Source organism: Physeter macrocephalus, chromosome 2 (genome assembly GCF_002837175.3).
Source record: "Physeter macrocephalus isolate SW-GA chromosome 2, ASM283717v5, whole genome shotgun sequence".
In the NCBI taxonomy this organism is placed as follows: Eukaryota; Metazoa; Chordata; class Mammalia; order Artiodactyla; family Physeteridae; genus Physeter; species Physeter macrocephalus.
The window spans coordinates 14731349-14758484 of record NC_041215.1 but is presented as its reverse complement, the minus strand read 5'-3'; the positions used below and the strand labels follow the sequence as shown (position 1 = coordinate 14758484).

Below are 27136 nucleotides of genomic sequence, written 5' to 3'. Positions count from 1 at the left end.
GCCGCTCCGCGGCATGTGGGATCTTCCTGGACCAGGGCACAAACCCGTGTCCCCTACATCGGCAGGCAGACTCTCAACCACTGCGCCACCAGGGAAGCCCTCCTTTCTCTTGAGTCAATGTCTAGGAGTGAAATAGCTAACTCATGTAGTAGGTATGTGTTTAACTTTTTAAGAAACTGTCAATTGTTTCCCAAAGTGGTAGTACTATTTTGCATTCCCACCAGCACTGGATAAGCCAGTTCTGCCCCATTCTTACCAACACTTAGTATTGTCTGTTTAATTTTAGCCATTCTAATAGGTGTCTAGTGGTATGTCATTGTGGTTTTAATTTGCATTTCCAACATGACTAATGACGTTAAGTGTCTTTTCATATGCTTATCTGCTATTAGTATGTCTTTTTTTGTGAAGTGTATTTTAAGCTTTTTAAAATTGAGTTGTTGGGAGTTCCCTGGTGGTCCAGTGGTTGGGATTCAGTGCTTTCACTGCCGTAGTCTGGGTGCAATCCCTGGTTGGGGAACTAAGATCTCATAAGCCGCAAGGTGCAGCCAAAGTGAAAATAAAATAAAATAAAATTGAGTTGTTTATTTATATTGAGTTTTGAGAGATTTAAAAAATGTGTTCTGGATACAAGTCTTTTATCAGATAAATGCTTTGCAAAGGTATTTCTCCCAGTCTGTGGCTTGTCTTTTCATTCTCTTAATAGTGTCTTTTAAAGAACAGAAGGTTTTCATTTTAATGAAGCCCAGCTTATCACTTTTTCCTTTTATGTATTATTTTTTGTTGTTTTATCTAAGAAATCTTTGCCCAACCCTACGTTTTCTTCTCAAAGTATTGTAGTTTTAGGTTTTACATTTATAAAATGGCTATGATCTATTTCGAGTTACTTCTTGGAGCCCATGCAAGGTATGGATCAGTGTTCCTTTTTCTGCATCTGGAGACCCAGTTGTCCTGGCATCATTTGTTGAAAAGACTTTTGCTATTGAATTGCTTTTGCACCTTTGTTGAAAATCAGTTGCTCATACATGTGTGGGTCCATTTCTGGACTCCCTGTTCTGTTCCACTGAGCATTTGTCTATGTTGACACCAATGCTACACTCTTATGATTGCTCTAGCTTTAGAGTACGTCTCAGTGTCAGAGGTTGTGAGTAAACTTGGTTCTTGTTTATCAAAGTTGTTTTGGCTCTTCTAGATCCTTTGAGTTTCCATATAAATTCTGGAATCAGCTTGTCAGTTTCTTCAAAAGACTCTGCTGAGATTTTGATTGGGATTGGATCGAATCTATAAATCAGTTTGGGGAATAATTAACATCTTTGCAGTATTATCTTCTGACCCACGCACATGCTCTAGCTCTCCACTGATTTGTGTATTTAGTTTCAGCAGCATTTTGCAGTTCCCAGCTTATGGGTCTTGCACGTCTTTTGTAGGATTTATCTCTGTGAGCATTTCATCTTTTGTGTGCTATTGGCAAAACGGTCATTAAGCCAGCTCCGTTCCACCATGTTTCCTGCAGCTTCATGGGGAGCCACAGTGAGGCTGGCCCCCTGAGGTCCCGATGCTCAGCTCTGGGCATGGGCGGGGGGTGGGGGCAGGATGCTTCGGTGCCCCCTCAACACCCCTTCTCCTTCCCTCCATCCAGAGAGAGTCCACATCTCCACACCCAACAAGTACGAGTTCCAGTATGTGCAGCGGCCGCTGCGCCTTACCCATTTTGACGTGGCCGTGCGAGCCCACAACGATGCCCGCGTCGCCTTGTCCCCAGGACCCCAGGACACGGCGGGCATGATCGAGATCGTTCTGGGAGGGCACCAGAACACCAGGTCCTGGATCTCCACCAGCAAGATGGGTGAGCCCGTGGCCAGCACACACACAGCCAAGATCCTCTCCTGGGATGAATTCAGAACATTCTGGATCAGCTGGCACAGAGGGCTCATCCAGGCATGGCTGGGCTTACCTGGGGTGGGCACGGGAACCTCCTGGTCCTCTGGCATTGTTGCTTCCTAATACATGTGATAGGGGTGGGGAGGAGAGAGGGGAAACACAGCTCTCAAGTTGCTCATAGTCTGCCTGGAGTTACTTACAAAAAACAGGTGGTGAGAGCTGTGGCAGAGGAAGTGCCCAGGGATCTGGGAGCTGAAGGGTGGTGGGTGGTCAGGGAGAAAGAAAGTGGATAGAACAGGTAAAATGGGGACTGTGGACTCTTTCTGGGCCAAGCAAAGGAGACATAGAAAAGAATCAGCTGACACAGCTTCCTAGAGGAGGGATATAGCCAAGTGGGGTTTTGAAGTACAAATAGAGGAGTTTGCCAGGCATATGCTAAGATCCAGAGGTTCCAGGGAGCCCAGCAACTTTGGAACCTGCAGATGCCACACTTGTGTCTCTGTTGGGTGTTTAATGAACAGTGTGGTCTCTAGTTTCTCTCATCACTGACCCCTTGAGAACCCTGCCCCAACCTATGAGCGTGGCCAAGGCCTCTGACCATGTCTGAGCACAGCTTCATGCTTCCTGCCAGCATCCAGCAGCATTGGCCTCTTTTTCCAGGTTGGCCATGGTCCAGAGCCATCCAATGACTCTGTCATCATGGCCTGGACCCTCCCCAAGACACCAGAGGTCCAGTTCATCGGTTTCTCCACTGGCTGGGGTTCTGTGGGCGAGTTCCGCATCTGGAGGAAGGTGGAAGTAGATGAGAGCTACAGCGAAGCCTTCACCTTGGGGGTCCCGCACAGTGCCATCCCTGGGTCCGAGCGTGCAGCCGCCTCCATCATAGGTGCGTCTGCCCTGCAGCCTGATTTGGGGAGGACCGGAGCAAGAACCCAGGCCAAGGGACAAGTGTTTACTCTGGGCTCAGTCTCATACCAGGCTCTGCTGGAGACCTGTGCCCTGGGGCCTCCAGCCACACACCCACTCACCTGACAAGCAGCTTCTAGTGCCTTCTCCATGCTGGGCGCTGGGGCCAGACTCAGAGATGACCTCAAACCCGACCTTCAGGGCTTCCTAGTCTGGCTGAGAAGGCAGGTCCTTGCCCTGTGTGGGGCGACCGGGAGGGTGGGTGGTGAACTCCATGAGTGCAGTGGGTCTGGGGTGATATACAAGAAGGCTGAAAGGCCAGGTGAAGTTAGCCAGGTATGGGGTGGAGGGCGGGGCTCCTGGATGTCCAGCGCCAGGTATGGGGTGGAGGGCGGGGCTCCTGGATGTCCAGCTGAGTGGTCAGGACCATCTCAAATGCTTAGAGCATTTACTGAGCAGGGTTAAGAGGCTGTGGCTAGGGATCTCTTGGGCTGTGGATTGTCTCCCATAGCCCAGGCATGGGAGTGGAAAGTGAGGACTGTGTGATCCATCTAGTGCTGGGAATTGGAAGGGTGAGGTGAGGGTGAGACGCCAGGAAGAGGCGGACAGACCTGAAGGAGGGGGTCTTGGGTCTCTCTGACATCAGAGGATGGAAGCCCTGGGGCCTGGGCAGGGTGGTGGTTGTGACCAGATCAGAGGATGTTGGAGTTTATGACTTCTGAAGCATGAGATCAAGTCAAATGTGACCTTGGGGATGAGTGGTCCAGATGGAGGTGAGGGATGTAGGGGAGAAGGCAGATGGACAGCAGTGGAGAGGAGGTGAAGGCAGGGACTTGTGTGCCAGTCAGGGTCATCAGCACAGTGGGATGGAAGGTTGGAGAAGAAGCTGGAAAACCCAGAGGAGGGTGATGAGAAAGTAGCCAGGTAGGCCCTGCCACAAGAGGAGGCTGCAAGAGCAGTGGCACCCTCAGTGGGGCAGGAGGAAAGGCCGAGGAAGGAAGGGAGGTGCAATCAGGGGACAGTGGGGATTCTGGAGGGCCCATCAGCAATGTTTGGGGCATAGAAGCCAGGGAGAGGAAGACAGGGTACTGAAGGGATGAGAACACAGTAGGTCAGAAATAAGAGAAAAAAAGAACTTTTAAAAACACACTAACAGTACCACACATGTAGGAGGAGTTTTATAAAAAATATAAATACTCATGGTTAGAGAGAAAATCACATTTTATATTGGAAGTTAGAAAAAATATTTAGAATGGAACCACATGGCTGGATTGACATCTTAACATCTGTGGGATGCAGCCAAAATTGTACTAAGAGGGAAATGTATAGCCTTAATTGCACCTGTTTAAAAAGCCAGAAAGGAAAGAGCATTTAACATAACGAAAAAGTAGAGAAAGAACACCTGAGTTAAAACTAAAGAACACAGAGGGAGGTATGTAGGAAAGGGCCAGCAGGTGTTCACCAAAGCCAGGAGACCAAGCAGGCTGAGCAGGCAAGGGTGCAGCCCAGTTTCAAAGGGCAGCACTGGCAATCAGAGGATGGGTTGCTAGTGTTAGGCCACAAGTAGGCTCTCTCTAAGGAAAGCTGTCCGAAGGACAGCCAGGGCAGTGGGTGAGGCCAGTCCCCAGCCCATCCTTCTTTTTCTTCCCACCAGGAGATGTCATGGGGCCAACTCTGAACCATCTCAGCAGCCACCTGCGCCTGCCCTTTGGCTGCGGAGAGCAAAACATGATCCACTTTGCACCCAACGTCTTTGTCCTGAAGTATCTCCAGAAAACCCGACAGCTCAGCCCTGAGGTGGAAAGGGAGACCACTGATTACCTGGTGCAAGGTACTGGGGGACACTGCCTGGGTGGAAGGGGTGGGGCTGCAGGTAGCCTTGACCATGCTGGGGGGCAGCTCACATGCCAGGTGTGGCAGATGTAGAAGAAGGGAAAGAAGTGGGTGAAAGAGGCCACTCTGAGTGGCCTGATGGGGTCCCTGTTAATAGGAACCTGGTGTCTGCACCTGTTAGGAAAAGGCTCTGAATGCTGGTAATCAGCCATGGGGAGAGGAATAGCATCTTTTAAAAATGTAGATATTTTGAACAACCAGAGCAATATAATAGCATTATAAAAAACATCTGGAAAGGAAAAAAAATCCCTATATCCTCCCTGTCTTGCTGGCTCTGGGTTTACTCCTCTGCCCTCCAGGAGCAAAGATTAGCTTTGCCACTCTTGGTGTCTCATAACATGGCCTCCTATGGCGTGCCCTCCACCCCCAACCCCGCACTGTGTGCATAAGATTCATCCACTGGGTTGTGGGGACCTGTGGTCTGTTCACCTCCATTGCTGTGTGGGGAGACCATAGTCAGTGTGTCTGTTGATGGGCTTTGGAGCAGCTTCCAACTCAGGGCTTTTAGAATGGTGCTGCCGTTAATCACCCTCTTAGTACTTGGTGACAACACGTCCAAATTTCTGTGGGGTGAAATCACTGGGTCTCAGGATGTGTTCAGTTCATAATCACTTTGGAGGTTACGCTATTTGTTCATCACATACATTTATGGAGCACAACATACTGAACTATGCTCTTGGACATACTGGGGTTATTTCCAGTTGTATTTTTTTTTTGTTTTATAAATAATGCAGCACTGAACATCTTCAGAAATAAACCACCAACACTGAACTTCTTCAGAAATAAACAAAGCAGCATTGAACTTCAGAAATAAATAACACAGCACTGAACATCTTCGATTGCCATGACTCAGGTCCTTAGGGTAGGGAACAGCCTTATGGCGGAGGTGGCGGAGGCAGGGGGGTGGACAGGGCCTCTGAGTGCCCTGTCTCACCCACTTTGCACATCTAGGCCCCACAGGTAGGAGGAAGAGGTGGGGAGGCTGGAGGTGGGGTCTCACGTCTGTCATGGATTCCCACTCTGTGTCCTCGGGTAGGGCCTGCTTTTCTCAGTAACTTGGTTTCCTACCTGTGTAACAAGGGAGTAGGCAGTTGATCCCAAGGTCCTGGAACCTCCTGGGCTCTGCTTCTAGCCTTGGGCTGGAGCTGAAGTGAAAGGAGCGCGTGGAGGGGGCTGGACCCAGCTCTGAAGCTGGCATCCATCTGTGCCAGGCACGTGCCGCTCCATCCACTCTGCCCTGAGTTGCCCTCGCTGCAGCCTCCACACTGATGGTCCTCATTTCCCAGATGAGCAAAGTGAAGCTCCTGGGAGTGAAGAGGTGCCCAAGACCTCATAAGGGCAAGTGGTGGGGGCTTCTCAGACTGCAGGCTCCCCTGGATTGGGCCATGAGGGGCAGCCAGGGCACTAGACCCAGCCAGAGGGAGATGAGAACCCACAGGCACAACCTTGGAAATTTTTGCCACCGAAAAGGACCCGCGGGTGCTTGGCTCAGACGACGCTGGCCCCTATCAGATGGGGAAACTGAGGCATGTGAAAATCTCGATTCCTAAGGCGAGTCTGGGGTCCCTGCCTCCTGGCCTGTTATGGTTCCCGCAGTTACTGTGCTCCAAGGGCAGTCCTGATGATCTAGAACCATCTGTCCTTGTGGATGAGAAAATGAAAAAACTTACTATGAAGAACGTACAACTCTCAGATGAAAAGAGAACTCAGGGGTTGCCATGGGCTGAAGGTTTGGCTTTGTGAAGGTTGACCGCAGACTGCCCAGAACCCCAAGTCTGCTTGGTCCATCGTGGGGACGGGGGGCTCAGGTTGATGTTCTGTGAGGGTCTTGGAGGTGGGTTTCCCCTGGCCTCCCAGGGCCAGGCATACCTCAGTGGACTCATCTGGGCTCAGGCCCTTGAACGCCACCCAGAGTGCGATGACCTGTATGGGTGGGTGGCAGCCTGGACCCCCCTGGACAGCCAGACCTGATGCTTATCAGCCAATTGGCCTTTCAGACTCAACAAGCCCCAAATTAACCCCCGACCCCCTGGTTTTCCGGCAAACCTTTGGTGTTAGTTTCCTGGGGCTGCCGTAACAAAGTACCACAAACTGGGTGGCTTAGAACAATAGGACTTTATTCCTTCGTGGTTCTGGGAGCCAGAGGTCCAAAATGAAGGTGTCAACAGGGTTGATTCCGTCTGGAGGCTCCGAGAGAGCATCTGTCCCAGGCCTCTGTCCTGGCGGAATTCTGGTGACTCCAGGTGGTCTTTGGCTTGTGGACACATCACCACGCTCTCTGCCTCCGTCTTCACAAGCCCTTTTATATCTGTGTGTTTCCCTTTCTTTCCTCTGAGAAGGACACCAGTCATTGGATTTAGGGTCCAGCCTAATCCAGGAACATAATTCCATCTGCAAAGAACCTCACTCCCGATAAGGTCACATTTTGAGGTTCCAGGTGGACATTAATTTGGGGGGGGGGGACACTGGCCACCCAGTTCAGAGCTCCTCCTTCCTCTTTCCCCACCTCCATGGGCACAGCTCCGTCCTTCCTGCCTTTCAGGCCGCAAGCCTTGATGCCCTCAGCATCCTTCTTTTTTTCCTTCACATCTTATTCAGCTAAGGCAGCTCTGCCTATACCGCAGAACCCCTCCCTGCCTGTCCCCACCACCCATTTCAAGCCCATGGTCATGCTCGCCTAGACAGTCCCCACCTGCCCAGTTTCTCTGCTTCCTCTCCGGACCCTACAATCCACCCACTACATTTGTCCCCTCACCCCCCTCCCCTGCTCCCCTCACCCCCTCCACTCATGCCCCCTGCTGCCCTCACAATAAGACCAACCACCCAGCCCAGCCTTGGAGGCCCCAGTAGCCCACCTGACCTCCCTCCCTCTCGTCCCTCCTTGCTCGCTTGCTTTAGCCACTCTGTGCTCTGAGCAAACCAAGCTCGAGGGCGCCTGGAGATGGCGCATTTCACTGATCGCCCCCTGCCCCAGGTACGACTGAGGGGCCAGTGTGTGACCAGGAGTCACAAAGCGGCGATATCAGGAAACAAAAGAAGAATAAAGTAGAGGTTTCAATCCCCCCAGCTATGGGTGTGGGGCAGTTTCAAGGACCCCAGCTGTGGGCATGGGGCAGTTTCAAGGACCCCAGCTGTGGGCATGGGGCAGTTTCAAGGACCCCAGATGTGGGCACGGGGCAGTCTCAGGAACCCCCGATGTGGGTGTGGCATTGTTTCAGGGTCCTGGGGTAAGACGTTGGCCGGCCAACCATTCACCAGGGTGCTGTCCCCTCTTCTTGCCCCACAGGCTACCAGAGACAGTTGACCTACAAGCACCAAGATGGCTCCTATAGTGCTTTCGGGGAGCGGGACAAGTCGGGGAGTATGTGGTGAGTCCTCACTCCCCAGGCACAGCTGCTGAGGTTCTTCCACTTGAAGTCACAGCCTCGTGTCCAGCACAGCGTAGCCAGGACCCCTGGGGCCTGATCCCCAGGGTGATGAGGAGCCTGCATGGGAAATGGAGATGGCCATGGTCCTAGCCCCTGGGGTTGAGAGGTCTGGATTGTTGCGGCGGGCGGGTTCTGCCTGGCCTGTGCCTGGTGGAGCTGGCGGCGGTGACAGTTCCCAGCTGTGGGCATGGGGCAGTTTCAAGGACCCCAGATGTGGGCACGGGGCAGTCTCAGGAACCCCCGATGTGGGTGTGGCATTGTTTCAGGGTCCTGGGGTAAGACGTTGGCCGGCCAGCCATTCACCAGGGTGCTGTCCCCTCTTCTTGCCCCACAGGCTACCAGAGACAGTTGACCTACAAGCACCAAGATGGCTCCTATAGTGCTTTCGGGGAGCGGGACAAGTCGGGGAGTATGTGGTGAGTCCTCACTCCCCAGGCACAGCTGCTGAGGTTCTTCCACTTGAAGTCACAGCCTCGTGTCCAGCACAGCGTAGCCAGGACCCCTGGGGCCTGATCCCCAGGGTGATGAGGAGCCTGCATGGGAAATGGAGATGGCCATGGTCCTAGCCCCTGGGGTTGAGAGGTCTGGATTGTTGCGGCGGGCGGGTTCTGCCTGGCCTGTGCCTGGTGGAGCTGGCGGCGGTGACAGTTACTATTACTCCTGCTGTTGTTGCCACAGGGCCCGGGAACTGAACCCCTGCCCTCTGGCCCCTTGAGGATGGGTCCTGGCGCTCTGGTCCTCCTCAGAGCCCCACTGGACCCAGGAATGGGGTGACCCTGAGCAGGAAGGGATGGGCTGGGAGAGGGCAGACCACTGCCTCAAAGCTGGGTTGTGGGGTTCTGGAGGCACGTCCTGGGGTCCAGTTTCCCTTGCGAGTGGCTCTCTCTAGCTTTCAGGGTCAACCAGAGCAGGGAGAGCCTGGGTGTACCTGGGTCTTATTCCCTGGGATCTTTGGGCCACAGCAGTTCTTGGCATCATCAGGGATTTGCCTCGTCCACTTTGGGGCTTACTGAGGAAGTGGGGCATCCCGAACTTTCTGTCCCTAGTGGGGCCTCCTTCTCAGAGCAACACCCTGATGGCGCCTGCAGCAGCTATGGGCATGGAAAGTATCCAGTCCTTAAATCGACAGTGTCCACTGCCTGGCGTCAGTGCCAGGGGCCGGGGGAACAGGGACACGGCTGGCTGAGCCCACACTGCAGTGCAGTGTCACTTGCTTGGCTCCCATGGGGCCCAGCCTTGGGATGACCTGCTCAGCCCCCCAGTCCCCAGAAGCCAATCGTCTGACCCAGTTCTGGTCCCAGGGCCCTGCCTTGCTGACAGCCCACGAGGCAAGGCCACAGTCATGCACTAGCAAGCAGAGGCCCCCACCCGCTGCGGGGTTGGCCAAAGCCACTGAGTCACTCTCTGAAAGCTGGCCAAGTCCTGGCAGCTCCCGGAGGCCTCCACCAGTCAGAAATAGTGAGCTGTGACCTTTGTATGCCCTCCCACAGTTCACACACACACACACACACACACACACACACACACACACACACACCGAGCAAGCAAAGACCAGTTCTACTGTGATCATGGAAATGTGACACCCAGCAGCTTGCCTCTCCCCCTTGGCCTTATGAAACCTCCCTGTAGGACAAAACTGCAGGATGCACAGGGCAGTGGCAATAGCATCCACCCTGGGGCTGGGCAAACCCAGGCTCTGTCTCGTGTGAACTGTGGCAGCCTTAGACCAGATGTTCAACTTCTCTGAACCTGTTTCCTCACCACACATCCCTCTCTGGACTGGGATCTGGGAGGCAATAGGATAAGGGTACAGGCATGCTCATTACAGTGCCAGGTACCCATTGGGATGGATACCCTGTTAGCACCTCTCCCTAAATATTTGGCCAGGGAGTCCAGGATCCAGTCCAACTTCCTCAACTTCCTTAAAACTCAGGATCTGTTATAGATAGGTTCCAGTGCATCCAGTGTTCATTCATTCATTCATTTGTTTGTTTATTCATGTGTCTACTATGTGCCAGGCTCTTTTCTTACTCCTGAGAGAACAAGAAAGACATGGTCCCTGCCTCCAGGAGCTCATTGCCCAAGAGAGAGAGACCCTGTACAAGATGTAATGGTTATCTACTGCTGTGTAACAAGTTACCCCAAAACCTAGCCATTTAAAACAAACATTTAGTCACAGTTCTATGGGTCAGGAATTCAGGAGCAGCTTAGCTAACATTGCTGGCTCAGGATCTCTCCCAAGGTTGCAGTCAGGGTGTTGGCTGGGGCTGTCATCATCTGAAGGCTTGACTGGGGCTGGAGCATTTGTTTCCAAGTTGGTTCTCTCACATGGCTATTGGCAGGAGGCCTCAGTTCCTCACTGAAGACTATCCCATAGGGCTGCTTGAGTGTCCTTACAACATGGCAGCTGACTTCCCTTTGAATAAAAACTCCAAGAGAGAAAACAAGGAGGATGCCGCATGCCTTTTATCATCTGGTTTCCCAAGTCATACTGTCACCTCCACCACATTCTACTTTTTAAAAAAAATTTATTTATTTTTGGCTGTGTTGGGTCTTTGTTGCTGTGTGTGGGCTTTCTCTAGTTGCAGCAAGCGGGGGGCTACTCTCTTCGTTGTGGTGTGGGAGCTTCTCACTGTGGTGGCTTTTCTTGTTGCAGAGCACAGGCTCTAGGTGCGCAGGCTTCAGTAGTTGTGGCATGTAGGCTCAGTAGTTATGGCTTGCAGGCTCTAGAGAGCAGTCTCAGTAGTTGTGGCACATGGGCTTACTTGCTCCGCGGCATGTGGGACCTTCCCAGACCAGGGCTTGAACCTGTGTCCCCTGCATTGGCAGGCGGATTCTTAACCACTGCGCCACCAAGAAGTCCCCACCACATTAAGTTCTTTAGAAGCAAGTCACTTTGTACAGCCTATACTCAAGAAGGGGGGAATTGGGTTCTACTGCTTGAAAGGAAAAGAAGCAAGGCATTTGTGGATATATTTTAAAGCTACTACATTACCTATATAATTTCTTATATCTGTGAAGCATGCTAAGGGGGTAGGGTATGATGAGGCACACAGTTACATGGGGTGGTCAGGAAAGGTGCCCCTGAAGAGGTCACCTGAAGAAGATGAGAGAGGAGCTGTGTGAAAATCCAAGGGGAGAAGATTTCAGGCAGAGGGAACAGCCTGTGCAAAGGCCCTGAGGCAGAATGGAGCTTGACGAGTTTGAGCCACAGAAGGAGACCAGTGTGGCTGAAGCAGCACAGATGAAGAGGAGAGTGGCCCAACGTGAGGGAGGAGAGGGTGGCAGGGCCAGGCTGAGCAGGGGGAGGAGTTTGGATTTTATTCCAGATGGAGCAGGAGGGCTTAGAACAAAGCATGGCTGTAATGTGAATCATGCTCGGCTGTGTGTGTTTAATTAATAGAGTTTATTTTTGTAGAACAGTTTTAGTTTCATAGAAAAATTAAGTAGGTAGAAATGAGTTCCCATACACCCCCTCTCCCCTACACACAGTTTCCCCTGCTGTTAATGTCTTGCATTAGTGATGTACATTTGTTATAAATGATGGACCAGTATTGCTACATTATTATTAACTGAGGTCCATAGTTTAGGGTTTGTGTTGCATAGGCTATGGGTTTGGACAATTAAGGTATAATACAGAATAGTTTCACTGCCCTAAAAATCCCCTGTGCTCTGCACATTGTCTCTCCCTCCCCCCAGCCCCTGGCAACCACTGATACTTTTACTGTCTCTATAGTTTTGCCTTTTCCAGAATGTCATAGAGTTGGAATCATTCAGTATGCAGCCTTTTCAGACTTCTCCTTTCACTCTGTAATATGCATTTACATTTCCTCCAGGTCATGTTGTGACTTGTTAGCTCTTTTTGTTGCTGAATAATATTCAGTTGTATGGATGTACCACAGTTTGTTTATCCCTGTTTGTGTTTTAAGATGGAAAAATAAAGAGAGCAGTGTAGCAGAATGTGGAAATTCTACAGTTCCCAGCACAGGGGCAACTAAGTTCCATCTTGGCCCCCCAGTGTTTGGAATTTCCCTCTGGCTGCTGCATACAGAGTAGGTGATGGGGCAGGTCTGGGCTGGTGGAAGCAGTGGAAGCCATGGGGTGGCCTGGCTGACACAGGAGCCATGGGGGTAGAAGGAAGAGGATGGATTTGAGGTATCTTAGAAGGAGAGTGGCCAGGACCAGCTGACTCCTGGGCTTGGGGTACATTGTAAGGTTAATATTTCAGGTTTTGGTGATTCACAGAAACAGCTTGGAGCCACTTGATTTTCTTTCTTTTTGTTTTTTTAACTGTATTAAATAACAGAAAATTTACTGTCTTAACTATTTTTAAGTATACAGTTCATTGGTATTAAATACATTCATTCTGTTGAGCAGCCATCACCACCATCCATCCCCATAACTCTTTTCATCTTGTAAATCTGAAACTCTATACTTATTAAATGCTAACTCCCCATTCTCCCTTCCCCCCAGCCCCTGGCAACCACCATCCTACTTTCTGTCTCTATGATTCTGACTACTCTTAAGTGCCTCATATAAGTGGAATCATACAGTGTCTTTTGTGATTGGCCTATTCCACTCAGCATGATGTCCTCAATGTTCGTCCATGTTATAGCACTTTGCAGAGATTCTTTCCTTTTCAAGGCTGAATGATATTCCATTGTATGGATATACTGGTGTCGGCAGGTGAGAGGACCTTGGTCCTTGTCTTCTTTAGAGAAAGAATTGCACAGAGACTTTGTAAAGCAGAAATACACACCCAGAGAAGAGTGTGGGCATCCTCCCTAACGAGGAGAACACCAGAAAGATTATTTAAATCACTTATATGGGGGCAGTTTTTCCGTGTTTTTGTTTTCCTCTCACCAATCATCTTTCTTGGTTTTCCACATCTGACCTGACCCAGGGCCCTGCCTGATATGCACATGCATCTTTCAGCCAAAATGTATTCCAGTGAGGGGGGCCTCTGGGAGATTGACAGAACAGAGATTATGTGTCAGTGCTCCCTCCCTTTTTGATCCCCAAAGGAGCTTTTTTTATGCATGGGCAGTTGGGGAGGTCTCCTTGACCTCAAGAATGAAAGATGTGGTCATCTTATCTTTTTACTCCAGCAGAGCTCAGCTCTCCTCTGCTCCTGCCATTAACTTTTCCGTTGAAATATCCGGGGGAAACAAGCTTCAATTTACTCAGCTTGACAAACACCAGCCACTCAGCCCAGGGGCCCATCTACATCCTACTTCAATACCACATTTTGCTTGTCCATTCATCTGTCAGTGGACACTGGGTTGCTTCCATAGTTTGGCCGTTGTGAATAATGCTGCTACAAATATGGGTGCACAGATATCTCTTTAAGACTCTGCTTTCATTTCTTTTGGGTATATACCCAGAAGTGGAATTGCTGGATCATATGATAATTCTATGTTCAATTTTTTTAGGAACTGCCATATTGTTTTCCACAGTGGCTGTGCCATTGTCCATTCCCACCAGCAGTGCACACGGGTTCCAATTTCTCTGCCCCTTCATCAACACGTATTGTTTTCTGTGTTGTTTGGTTTTTGTTTTATAGTAGCCATCCTGATGCGTGTCAGGTTGGGGAGCCGCTCGATTTTGAAAAGGATGGAATTCTCTTTCATCCTGAGCTGGGGTGTTTCCCCTGCTGATAGTTCTGCTGTTTGTCCCTCTTGGCTCCCTGGTTTCCACCTGGTTGTTCTCCTGAATTCATTTTTTCATTCATTCATTCTCCAGCTTCATTGTCTCCCATTCAGGGTGCACTAGCAACAGTTGGGCTGGGGGATGGGGTGGACAAGGGGCAGGCTGCAGAGATACAGATAGAAAACAATGACACAGAGGGAGGGCCTGGGGGTCCAGAGGCAGCATACCCATCACAAAGTGGAGGTGTCTGGGAGGCTTCCTCTGGGGAGAGACCCCTGGGATGAACACTGAGAGACAAGTTATACTTCATCCTGTAAAGAAGGGAGGTAGGAGCATGGTGCATCCAGGGACTGGGTAACTGAGTAACTGAAGCTAGTGGGTCGGTGGGATGTTTTCAGCTGCAAACAAAAGAAAACTGGCTGAAAAAGCAATCCTGAATATCTGCTCACACCATAGAGCTGGGGAGGCTCCAGGATTGGCCAGTCTGGCAGCCCCACAATCCATTGGGGTTCCTGGTTCTTTCCCTTGGTCCCTGTGGCCATCCTCGGCACAGCGGCTGCTCTCCTCGTGGTGGCAAAATGGCTGCTGCTGCTCCGAGCATCACCTCATGTGCCCATTCCAAAGCCATTTGCAGGTCTGGGGACTGGAAAGCCCATGGCTGTGGCTGGCTAGGGCTATGGAGGAGCCCAAGTGTCCAGTGTACCTGGTGGCCGGTTTTTCCTGGGTTCTCTTAACAAGACCTGGGATCTCTTGGGGAGTGGTTATGGAGGAGCAACAAGGAAGGTCTTCTGCACATGGCAGGGGCGGAGGGGGGGGCGGTGGGACTGGACCAGCTCACAGAAAGGCTTTGAGTACCAGGCAAGGAGCAGACCCGGGTGCTTCTGGTGGGGAGGGAGCAAACGGGGAGGCTGGGCTCCATCATCAAGTCCTGCTGGGTGCCCACACACTTCCATCAAATACTCACAACAGCCCTGCGAGGGCAGGCTGGACCCTCCTGTCTTGCAGAGTAGGAAGCAGAGTTTTGGATGATGTGGGGAGCGTGCCACAGTCCCTGGCGGGGCACATGGGAGGTGACTCTGTTTTGCAACTCCCCAGCCCATGGCTCTCCCAGCCCCCACCTCATCCTGTTTCAGGCTCACAGCCTTTGTCCTGAAGTCCTTCGCCCAGGCGCGCAGCTTTATCTTCATTGACCCTCAGGAGCTGGCAGCCGCCAAGGGCTGGATTGTCCAGCAGCAGCAGGCAGACGGCTCCTTCCCGGCGGTGGGCAGGATTCTGAACAAGGACATCCAGGTTGGCAGCCTCCCAGCCTCCTCCTGGGGTCTTGGCCTTGCCCTGGCTGCTCCCCGGTGTTGTCTGGGCCCAGTGGGGTCAGGGGGCTGTCCCCTCTGGCTTGGGATGAAACCTACAAATCCTCTTACAGGGTGGGATCCACGGCACAGTCCCGCTGACAGCCTACGTGGTGGCCGCGCTCCTGGAGATGGGCCTGGCCTCGGAGGTAAGCGCAGGGGGCCCGGGAGATGCCAGGCTGGAGGAGCGAGTGGACAGTTTCCCCCTGTAGGCCAGGTTGGCTATCATCTTCAGCTTCTATTTATTCCTTGCTGCCCCCCTTCTGCTCATTAATGAGACTTTTTGATGCTTTTCAATGGTCACAGAACATCCAACTTCTCGTGGCCTGAGCAGAGGTGTGAGAGATTCCAGCAGTAATCACAGGGGACATGCGTGTGGGAGAGTGGGGTAGGGGTGGCTGTATCCTGAGTATGAGCCCTCCCAGGACTGTCCACAGCCCCCAGTCCCATTCAGAGAATCATTTTGGGCCCAGTCAGGTTCCTGGCCAGTGACCCATGGGCTGGCTTCAGGGAGCCCTGTACAAAATGTTGGACTCATGAATCCTTTTGCGGGGAAGAGTCTAGAACCTTCAGGGACGGTACTAGACCCAGCAGGGTTTAGACATCCCAAGGAACTCAAGGGCCATCATCACTTCTGTGAGGCTGTCCCAGATGGTGTGGCATGTCCCCTGCAGTGAGAGCTTAGACGGATCTCAGCCGCTGGGTTAGGGACGCCACCATTCCTAACACCTGTGTCAATTCTAAATCCTCTGGTGATGAATTGTGAATTGTGGCACTTCTCAGAATTTTCAGCCTCACAATCCCAATTTGATTGTGTCTAGGCTTTGGTGTGACCTAAGACCTGCCACATCCCACATGCTTTGCCCAGAGAGCCCCTTGCTTGCCCTGTGTTAAGGGGCTGAATTGTGTCACCCCCAAAATTCATATCCTGAAATCCCAAACCCCATCTTAGTCAGCTCAGGCTGCCATCATAAAATACCACAGAGTGGGGGACTTCAACGATAGACATTTATTTCTTATGGTTCTAGAGACTGGAAAGTCCAAGGTCAAGGTTCTGGTCGATTTAGTTCTTTTTTTAAAAAAATTTATTTATTTTATATTTTATTTTTGGCTGTGTTGGGTCTTCGTTTCTGTGCGAGGGCTTTCTCCAGTTGCGGCCAACCGGGGCCACTCCTCATCGCGGTGTGGGGGCCTCTCACTGCTGCGGCCTCTCCCGTCACGGAGAACAGGCTCCAGATGCGCAGGCTCAGTAGTTGTGGCTCACGGGCCCAGCCGCTCCGCGACATGTGGGATCTTCATGGACCGGGGCACGAACCCGTGTCCCCTGCATTGGCAGGCGGACTCCCAACCACTGCGCCACCAGGGAAGCCCCTCTGATTCAGTTCTTAATGAGGGGTCCCTTCCTGACTTGTAGACAGCCATCTTCTTTCCGTGTCCTCACGTGGCCTTTGCTTGGTGCGTGACCATGGAGAGAGGTGTGATGGGGTTGGGAGAGAGATTGAGAGAGAGATCACTCTGGTGTCTCTTTGTCTTCTTATAAGCATCCTCATTGATTATAGAGGCTCCACCCTCTTGGCCTCATCTAAACCTAATCACCTCCCAAAAGCACCCCTTCCTAACACCATCATATTGGAGGTTAGGGCTTTAACATATACATTTGTGGGGGGTGGGCAGGGAGGCACAGACATCAGTACATAACAGCCCCAAGACTTCAGAATGTGATTGTATTTAGAGACAGGGCCTTTAAAGAGGTAGTCACGTTAAAATGTAGCCTTTAGAGTGGGTACTAATCCACTATGACTGGCACCCTTGGAAAAGGGGGACATTAGGACACAGAGACCAGCACAGAGGGAAGATTATGTGAAGATAAAGGTAGAAGATGGCTAGCTACAAGCCAAGAGAGAGGCCTGGAACAGATCCTTTCCTCATGGCCCTCAGAAGGAACCAGCCCTGCTAACACCTTGATATTGAACTTCTGGCCTCCAGATCCACGAGACAAGAAATTTCTACTTTTTTAAGCCACCCAATTTGTGGTACTTTGTCACGCAGCCCCAGCAGACTCATACACCCTGCCTCTAGGAAGACCAACCAACTTGGTTGGCCCGGGACCAAGGGATTCTGGGGATGCAGGCCTCGTGGGTGCCTCCTCCCTGCCTGCACCTGAGACTGAGGAACCCAGGCTCCTTGGCATTCCCAAGGTGAGCCTCTCCTCCATCCCCTGGTTCTGCTTTTTGTTTTAGTAAAATCGACATTTAGGTCATTCTGACCTTATCAGACTTTTCTAGAGCTGAACCAAGTGTTTCTTCCTGAACTCAAGAATGTGAAGGCCTCTGTGCCTTAGGCTGAATAAAGGCCCCTGGACTTGTGTCCTGTGGCATTTGTAACAAAGTACCACAAACAGTGGCTTTCAACAACGGGAGTTTATTCTCTCACATCTCTGGAGGCCAAGGTTGAAGTCAGTTTGTGGGCAGGGCCATGGCTCCTCTGGAGGTCTAGGGGAGGATGCTTCCTAGCCTCTTTGACCTTCTGGGAACTCCCAGCATTCCTTGGCTTCTGACTGCATTACTCCAATCTCTGCCTGTCTTTCCATGGCCTTCTCTCTGTGTCTCTTCGTCCTCTCTTCTTATAAGGACGTCAGTGCTACCTATGCAAAAGCGTCCAGCCACCCCCACCCCAGGCTCCGGGCTTATGTGGCTCAGGCTTGGGGTCCAGTTAATTTGCTCTGTCATCCCTGATACATGACCCGGGAGGGAGATGGTACGTCTTAACAACATGCCGTAAGGGCGGTTCCCATGCTTTATCCTGACCTAAAGATGGAAAGCTTTGGGAGAGCATTCTTTCTGCAATCTTAACAATCACCAAAGCAGAGTTATCTTAACTCCACGGCTCCACCGGTGCCCACAGGAGCACCATTGCTCATTTGCTAAATTCCCGAATGCTTTGAATCACTCCTTTTTCCATTTAACCTATATTATTGGGCAGCTTCTCTGAACTAAGCCCATCACTGGACAATGGACTTGGTTTCTGTCCTCCAGCCGCTCACACTGTGGGTCAGGAGCATGATGAGGGTTGGTGGACTTCCTGGAGGAGGTGACAATTGAAGCAAGGCCTGGAGGATGAGGTGGGCCTGAGCTGGGGGTCTTAGAAGCCAGCCTAGTGATAGAGTGGGATGGGGCGGGGCGGCCAGGGGTCTGCCTGCTTCCCCCAGAGTGTCTCTGAATTGATCTGTCGTGCTCAAACTTCATTTGGAAAACATGGCACCAACATAAAAGAAAGGGAATGGGGCTTTGAAAGCTGAGGCTGCAGGCAGTGGGGCACCAGAAGGTTACAAAGTGAGGGGCTGCAAGCCATCCAGTGCTTTCCCCAGGCATGTCCTGAGAACCTTTGGGAGCGTGGTGGGTGGGGTGAAGGCAGAGCAGCCTCCCAGGGCTCCAATTCCCACCCCCGCTGCACCCCGCAGGAGGAGAGGGGTGCCATTGCCAAAGCCAGGCACTTCCTGGAGTCTGGCGCGCCCCTGGCTATGGACCCCTACAGCAGTGCCCTGACCGCCTACGCGCTGACCCTGCTCCGCAGCCCTGCAGCCCCCGCCGCTCTGCGAAAGCTCCGCAGCCTGGCCATCACCCAGGGTAGGTGCCCCCGCCTGCCACCCCAGCGGACACAGTGTGGGAGCAGCCCACTGCGGGCCCCAGTAAACAGCTCATGAACACGTGCATGGAACTAAGGAGGCGTCCTTTGCTCACTCTGTTTTTTTTTTTAATAAATTTATTTTTTAAATTATTTTATTTTATTTTTGGCTGCGTTGGGTCTTCGTTGCTGCACACGGGCTTTCTCTAGTTGCGGCGAGCGGGGGCTACTCTTTGTTGTGGTGCACGGGCTTCTCATTGTGGTGGCCTCTCTTGTTGCGGAGCACAAACTCTAGGCGCACGGGCCTCAGTAGTTGTGGCTCGCCGGGCTCTAGAGCGCAGGCTCAGTAGTTGTGGCACATGGGCTTAGTTGCTCCGCGGCATGTGGGATCCTCCTGGACCAGGGATCGAACCCGTGTCCCCTTCATTGGCAGGCGGATTCTTAACCACTGGGCCACCAGGGAAGTCCCTCACTGTTTTTTTTACTCATTTATTACTCATTCATTATTGCATCTACTAGTGGCTTCATTTGATGAAGTGGCTTGAGCTTGAGCATCATTTTCTTCCCCTATGAAGTAGGGGATGCCTGTTTTTTTTTTTAATAAATTTATTTTTAAAATTATTTTATTTTATTTTTGGCTGCGTTGGGTCTTCGTTGCTGCACACGGGCTTTCTCTAGTTGCGGCGAGCGGGGGCTACTCTTTGTTGTGGTGCACGGGCTTCTCATTGTGGTGGCCTCTCTTGTTGCGGAGCACAAACTCTAGGCGCACGGGCCTCAGTAGTTGTGGCTCGCCGGGCTCTAGAGCGCAGGCTCAGTAGTTGTGGCACATGGGCTTAGTTGCTCCGCGGCATGTGGGATCCTCCTGGACCAGGGATCGAACCCGTGTCCCCTTCATTGGCAGGCGGATTCTTAACCACTGGGCCACCAGGGAAGTCCCTCACTGTTTTTTTTACTCATTTATTACTCATTCATTATTGCATCTACTAGTGGCTTCATTTGATGAAGTGGCTTGAGCTTGAGCATCATTTTCTTCCCCTATGAAGTAGGGGATGCCTCCCCGCCCCCACCAGGGAAAACAGTGCTCAGAGATCCCCGGTACAGGATCCCCCAGGCTTCCTGGAAACCATCCCTGGGCAGGGTGCTGGGAGGCAGGGGAGGGCTGCCTCTCTTGTTGCGGAGCACAAACTCTAGGCGCACGGGCCTCAGTAGTTGTGGCTCGCCGGGCTCTAGAGCGCAGGCTCAGTAGTTGTGGCACATGGGCTTAGTTGCTCCGCGGCATGTGGGATCCTCCTGGACCAGGGATCGAACCCGTGTCCCCTTCATTGGCAGGCGGATTCTTAACCACTGGGCCACCAGGGAAGTCCCTCACTGTTTTTTTTACTCATTTATTACTCATTCATTATTGCATCTACTAGTGGCTTCATTTGATGAAGTGGCTTGAGCTTGAGCATCATTTTCTTCCCCTATGAAGTAGGGGATGCCACCCCGCCCCCACCAGGGAAAACAGTGCTCAGAGATCCCCGGTACAGGATCCCCCAGGCTTCCTGGAAACCATCCCTGGGCAGGGTGCTGGGAGGCAGGGGAGGGCTGCAGCCGGCTCCCACCCTGCCCCCCATCACTGGGTGAGCCTCGGAAAGCCTTTTCCATCTTGGAGTGTCAGTCTCCCCATCTACAAAATGACTCCCCATTGTGTTCGGGGAGCCCCAGTCACTGAGCTGTGACTCCTCAGAAGGTCCCCAAACTCAGTCTCCTTCCCCCACCACCCCTGGGCTTTCCCAGGAGCTGCGCTGGTATTCCATCCAGCTTCTCTGCTTAAGATGAAACCTGAAGAATTGCTTTCACTGCTTAAGAAGGAGAAGAAAAAAAAAAAAACTTAAAAAGCAAATTCTAAAACCATCCAGTTGGATGACGGTGTCAGTTTAGGACTTACTGCTCAAGATCTGAGGCAGGGAGCGCTGATTTCTCAATGGTTTGAGGGCTTTTTATACCACACATGAGCTCAGAATCTTTGGAACCTTTGCAAGTACGGAGTGGCTTCCTGGTCCCCAAGTGGGGTAGACTGGGGCCTACCTCCGGGCCCCAGCCAGGAGGGAGGCCATTGATTAGTCATGTCTGCCGGGGTACAGAAAAGCAGCCAGGGATTGGTGATGTCTGCCAACGGTGCAGGAGCGGCTGGGTTTGTCACTGTAGTTGCAGATCTGAGATGTAGCCCCAAGACCCTTCCTGTCCCAGCCATCTTCCCCTGGCACCCTCTTCCCCTGGGGCCCAGCCCCCTGATGTCTCTTCTTGAGACCACATGCGCTGACACTCAGCATGGGTTGCCAGGCTGAGTGCCAACAGGGGTTGCGCCCCTGACCCGTTCTGGCCTTACAGGTGGGGTGACCCACTGGAGCCTGACGGGTTCCCGGGATGTGGACAAGGATGCGTTCCTGAGCTTCAGTGACGGGGTCTATCAGACAGGTACTGGCCACCCCACCTGCGGTGCCTGCTGTGGGCACTGGGTCCTGGGTCCCAGTGTCAAAAGGGCCCCAGCTGGCCTCTTCCGTTGCAGTGGTCTCGGCCGAGGTGGAAATGACGGCCTATGCCCTCCTGACCTACACCCTCCTGGGAGATGTGGCCACTGCCCTGCCTGTGGTGAAGTGGCTGTCCCAGCAGCGGAATGCCCTTGGGGGCTTCTCCTCCACTCAGGTGAGCCAGGAAGGGCCAAAAGAGGGGCTCGGGTCTGAGCGGGGTTACTGTGGCCCAGGCTTGGGACTCAAGAGCCAGGTAGGAAGCCACTGGCTGCTAAAAGTCTCAGGACGGCTCTTTGCCCGCAGCCTCTGGGGGCATGATGTCCAAAAGAGGGCAGGAGGATGGGGCCGAGGGACAGATGTGCCTGGCTCTGGGACAGGGACCCAGCCCCTGCCTCCGTGGAGATGCTCCCCAGCTGCCTGGGGCCCCCAGCCCTGTGGGTATCTACACCGGACACCCAATGCTGTCTGTTCCAGCCTCATGGGTCGCTGGTATCCAGAGAGGGTCCGTGGCACCCGCAGTGTGGGCCAGACCTCCTGCTCCTGGGGCTGACCTCAGCCTCCTGCTCTGTCCCTAGGACACCTGCGTGGCTCTGCAGGCCTTGGCAGAGTATGCCATATTGTCTTACGCGGGCGGCATCAACCTCACCGTCTCCCTGGCCTCCACCAACTTGGACTACCAGGAGACCTTCGAACTGCACAGGGCCAACCAGAAGCTTCTACAGATGGCGGCGGTGCGTGTTCCCGGGACCAGGGTTGGGGGGTGGGCAGCGATGGCAGCCCCTCCCTGCTGCCTGTCTGTCCATGTGTGTCTGTGGGGGAAACCACGGCATCTTCTCTCCCCAGATCCCCAGCCTCCCCACAGGGCTGTTTGTGAGCGCCAAGGGCGAAGGCTGCTGCCTGATGCAGGTGAGGCTGCGGGGAGAGGGGGCGCTTCCAGGGCACCCCTGGAGGGGCGGGCGGGAGGGAGCTCAGTGTTGGGCCAGGTTGAGTGGGGTGTGTGTGTGTGTGTGTGAGAGCCACCCCAGGGCAGCCTGTCAGCCCCCCGAAATGCCATCCACTCTGCCCAAGGCAGGACCCAAGGCAGATGGCAATGTGTCCCCTTGAGGATGGAGTCCCCCCAGAAACTCCATCTGATCCTCGTTCAGGTGGTCTCTGACCTTAAGCAGACCCCTCCCTTCACCACCCCCATGGTGGGACTTGTTATTCTCCCTGCCAAGGCCTGAATGGAGACGCCCAGCCTGGCACTCCCCACGACCCCTCAGTCACCAGGCTCAGGATTTAGTCACACTCTGGGTGGAGACAGGCTGGCCTCCTAGGCTCTGGCCAGCGGTCAGAGGGCAAGTCTGCCAGGAGACCCTCGCATTCTCAGCTTCTCCATCTGGAAAGTGGGAGCCCAGACAACACAGTGGATAGGAGAGGGAGCCTGAGAGGCAGACAGACCTGGGCTTGAAATGTGGGAAAATGGGATGATGGTCGTACCTACACCATCAGGGCGAAATGGAATGACCGTAGCGCCCAGAACTGTTGTTGATGTCACCATTGTCGTCGTTCTGGCTGTCCCCCGCCTTGCCCTGCCCTTGCCTCTCCCCTCCCCACTCCCCGTCCCCTCAGCCTCTGTCCTCCCACCCCCGCAGATCGACGTTACCTACAATGTGCCAGACCCGGTGGCCAAGCCATCCTTCCAGCTGCTCGTGAACCTCCAGGAGCCGGAGGCCGAGCGGCGGCCCCCTGCGCCTGCCTCCTCGGCTGACGATGACGACCCAGCAGCTGGCCAGCATCAGCAGGAGTACCCGGTGACCCTGGAGGTGTGCACCAGGTAAGGCCTCCTGCCCCGCTGGCTGGCACCGCCACCTGGACGGCGTTTTATATAGTGACGCTCTCGGCTAGGAACGCCTCGGGCATTCATCTGGGCCTGTACTACTTGTGGGAGCCCCGCAGACACTTCGCCGACTCGAGCCAAAGTTGTGGCTGGACCAGCCCTTGTGGTCCTTAGTCTGATCACAAGACACACCTCAGCAACACCCATCAGGGAACTTTGAAGAACAAGATTTCTTACTCACAGGTCCTGGAGGGTCCATGACCCTCCCGAGGGTCACACAGCGAGGTCACAGGTAGAGAGACAGAGAGAAGGCACGGATCTGAGGTTCTGCCTATATTGGGGTCCGAGGGGGGTTTGCCTACATTTTTGTGGATTCACTCTTTATTGGCGAATTTAAAATGTAAGAGCAGGAATTAGGGTGCTGGAAGGGGAAGGCAGGGTGACCCAAGTGGTCCGTCATCTAGGTTACCCAGGGCTTCCTGAAAGAGGGACCTTCGTGGGTGGGGGCAGCCTGATTCCTCTTCTGGTTGTTTTGCTAGTAGTTGTGTCATACAGCTGCCAGTGTCTTTATTCAAGATGGATGTCTTCGAAATGGATGCCTTTGCAATCAGAAGCTTACACTCCAAATGATTTTTGAAATGAAAGAAATGGAAGTGCTTCTGAATGGGTGCAGCCAACCCCAGGGACAGGTGGGGCTGGGTGGGATGGCTGTTTATGGCCCCTGTGTGACCCACCAGCCCCAGATGTGACCCTGGGACCAGGCCACAGAGGGTCCTCGGTGGTGGGTGCGTGCAGCTGCCCACAAAGGATGCTCATTACCATGGCAACGATGGGGGACCCCAAAGGTGGTTGGAAGCTATGGCACCTGAAGCCCATCAGAGCTGCCCAGACACCTTCTTTAACCTTGACCCTCAGCCCTCACATGTCCAAGGCCCCCATCTTAGGAAGTTCTGAAGAACAAGCCCAACTTGGTCCAGGCCCGGGAGCCCTGGCTGAGTGGCTTCCCAAGCCTCCAGCTGTGTTTCCTGCTCCACAGTGAGACGCAGGATGGTTCCACTAAGCAGGGCTGTGATCACCGTCTAATCAGGCGGGGGAGCGAGAAGCAGCTGGGCTGGCCCAACTGTCTGGCCCCGGCAGGCCTGCTGGGGCATCTCTGTTCCTCCCTCAGATGTGTTAAGAAAAAAACCCCACTGTGTGCCACCCGGATATAGCGTCTCTCAGGCCTCACCCCTGCAGGAAGCCTCCCCCTCCTGCCCCAGGAGCTGTGGCCACCCCGTCCCCTTGGGCCACAGTCTGCAGGTTCCTCTCTCAATGTCAGCCTCCCTGTCACCAGAACCCAGCACAGGGAGGGCCTGGCACATAGCAGGCCCCAGAGGCCATATTTACCCACCCCCCCATGTCATAGAAGGGGAAACTGAGGGCTGGCACTGGAGAGTGACCGGGTCTCCCCCAGTGGCCTGGACTCCCTCGGCCCCATGGAGCAGCTTCCCACACTGGGGGCACAGCATGGAGTTCAGGTCAAAACACAGCCCAGAGTCGATAGACCTGGGTCAGGCCCAGAACCCTCGGCAAGGCCTTTTCTTTATGGTCTCAGTGTCTTAGCTGTGAAATGGGCTGGCCAATGACCCAGCCGAGGGTGTTTGTGCAGATGGGCTGCCAGCCAGGCAGGCTTGGGGGTTGTGGGGACAGAGGGGTCCATGAATTCCACTGCGGGGCTTGAGTTCAAGGGCTTCTCTCTCTCTCCCCTCATCGGAAGGTGGCTGCATACAGGCTCCTCCAACATGGCGGTCCTGGAGGTGCCCCTGCTGTCAGGGTTCCGGGCGGATGTTGAGAGCCTGGAGCAGGTGAGGTAGCACTGGTGGGCAGGGCTCGGCTCAGGTCTCTGGCTGGTGGCCCTGACCAGGATGCAAATTCCCAGTCCGTCATAAAATGGGTTTTGGTTTTGGTTTTTGTCTTTCTGGGCAAAGTTGGTGTTTGGGGGCTGGCCATCTGCTGAGGGGCAGGTGGGGAGGGGTGGGAGCTTTCCCAGTAGGTGTCATTCAGTGGGCCACCTGTGCTGTTATCCATGTGGCAGAGGAAGGGTTCAACGAACCTGCCTGCGCTTTGGGGATGATCTGGGATACCAGGGAGAGATTTGCCACCATGCTCAACTTAGAGACCGGCCCCCTTTTGGGAGAGGGAGGGGAAGAGGGTCACAAAGTGGGCGGAGCAGCCTTACCTGAGGATGTCTGCAGTGTGGGGAGGGCCAGGAAAGTAGGGCCTGTCCTCGGGGAGGGGGTTTGAATGGTGCAGGTGAGGCAGGAGCAGGTGGCAGGGCTCTGTGGGCGCCTAGGGGGCCACAGGGAGGCCCGGCCTGGGACTGAGGCTCGCTCAGGGGAGACTGCAGGCAGGGAAGGGGAAGCAGGCACTCGGGACAGTGGTAACCAGCCTTGAATGCCCTCTCCTGGGTGCTGACCTCCACCCCCTGGCCTGGCCCATGGGGACTTGCTGGATGACGGTGGGCAAACTCCTCAGCCTCCGGGGCCTTGGTTCCTCATGGGTCCAGCCCACCTTGGGCCCTTGGAGATCGGGGAGGAAGAGAGCATTGGGGTCTGAAGGGCCAGGCAGACCCTGACCTCTGGCTTCCCTGCCAGCTGCTCCTCGACAAGCACGTGGCACTGAAGAGGTACGAGGTGGCTGGTCGCAGAGTGCTCTTCTACTTTGATGAGGTACTGCTGGCTCGGGGTGGTGGGTGGAGGCCTCCACGGCAGCCACATTGGCGAGGGCACAGCTGCCATGGGCCGGTGTGGTTCCTGCAATGATCTCATACCAAGAAGAAGAAACTGGGAGAGTCAACTCAGGCGGAGTTGGCATGGCTGCCTGCCCTGTGCCCTAGCCAGCTTGCTTTGGTGCAGAAAGTTGGGAGGGATATGGAATAGTACTCAGGCATCAAATGGAATGAAGCAGTGATGGTTCGAACCTCAAAAACATGCGGAGTGAAGAGACAGAAAGCACATTGGTGGTTGCCAGGAGTTGGGGAGATGGGGAGTGGAAATGGGGATAGGGTTTCCTTTTGAGGTGATGGAAGTATTCTGCAGATGGATAGTGGTTGCACAAGTTTGTGAATGTCCACACACACACACACACACGCACACGCACACACACACACACACACAGGGAGGGAGGGCACCTGCCATGGGGGGAGTGGGGGATGAAAGACCAGCTGAGATGTTTTTCCCAGGTGGGATGGAAGGACCCACAAAATTAAAATGGGATCACGTTTCTGTTTCACGCCTCCTGGGCATCCCGAAATCAGCCAGTTCTGGGCCCACATTTTGCGGCGTCACAGAGCACAGAGGCCGGAGCTCAGTCTCTGGCCCTAGTGGCCCCGGCCGAGCCTGAGCCCGCCCGCTGCCCCCGCAGATCCCCAGCGGGTGTTTGACGTGCGTGAGGTTCCGGGCGCTCCGCCAGCACGTCGTGGGCAGGACGTCGGCGCTGCCCATCTCCGTGTACGACTACTACGAGCCTGGTAGGTCCGCGCCCAACACCCACAACTCTAGCTCAGTCCCTCACCCTGTCATCCATCACTTGGTCACCCTTCTCCCCTGGTCCCGCAGCCTTCGAGGCCACGCGCTTCTACAACGTCAGCTCGCGCAGTCCCCTCGCCCGGGAGCTGTGCGCGGGGCCTGCGTGCAACGAGGTGGAGCGTGCCTTGGCCCAGGGCCCCGGTAAGTGCGCGGGGCCATTGCCCCTTCCAACAACCCGCCACCCCGACCCCACCCGTGGCAGAGGAGGGTACAGCATGGTAAAGGCAGGAGGACCCGGCACGGTCAAGGGCGCGCTGCCTGAGTGGAGGGGCTTGGGGTTGAGCAGAGTGCGCAGGCAGTGAGAAGTAGGCGGGGCTTAGCGGGGCGGGGGGGGTGGGCAGTGGGGAGGGGCGGGGCCTAGCAGGTGTAGAAGCGGGCAGCCCAAAGGAGAGCCCTTGCCTCCCCTTCCGCACAAGCCAAAGGGTGTCGGGACCCAGCCGGGAGCCGCAATCGGCCACAGCGAAGGACGGGCTAGGGGTCCCTCGGGACCTTTTTCTTTATTTTCCAAACTTCT

The 27136-nt window shown here is 53.9% G+C and overlaps 1 protein-coding gene across 1 annotated transcript in view; it reads left to right on the top strand.

Annotated features, from left to right (window-relative positions):
* The window catches only part of CPAMD8 (C3 and PZP like alpha-2-macroglobulin domain containing 8), a 99604-nt gene that overhangs the window by 68049 nt on the left and 4419 nt on the right, over window positions 1-27136 (top strand). The window contains exons 24-39 of the mRNA XM_024134306.2: window positions 1637-1935; window positions 2539-2764; window positions 4439-4615; window positions 7964-8045; window positions 14888-15044; window positions 15175-15249; window positions 18561-18726; window positions 21098-21184; window positions 21276-21412; window positions 21813-21968; window positions 22081-22143; window positions 22872-23053; window positions 24813-24900; window positions 25690-25764; window positions 26459-26564; window positions 26653-26763. Of these exons, the coding sequence (XP_023990074.2) occupies window positions 1637-1935; window positions 2539-2764; window positions 4439-4615; window positions 7964-8045; window positions 14888-15044; window positions 15175-15249; window positions 18561-18726; window positions 21098-21184; window positions 21276-21412; window positions 21813-21968; window positions 22081-22143; window positions 22872-23053; window positions 24813-24900; window positions 25690-25764; window positions 26459-26564; window positions 26653-26763 (2187 nt within the window). The remainder of the gene's footprint in view (window positions 1-1636; window positions 1936-2538; window positions 2765-4438; window positions 4616-7963; window positions 8046-14887; window positions 15045-15174; window positions 15250-18560; window positions 18727-21097; window positions 21185-21275; window positions 21413-21812; window positions 21969-22080; window positions 22144-22871; window positions 23054-24812; window positions 24901-25689; window positions 25765-26458; window positions 26565-26652; window positions 26764-27136) is intronic.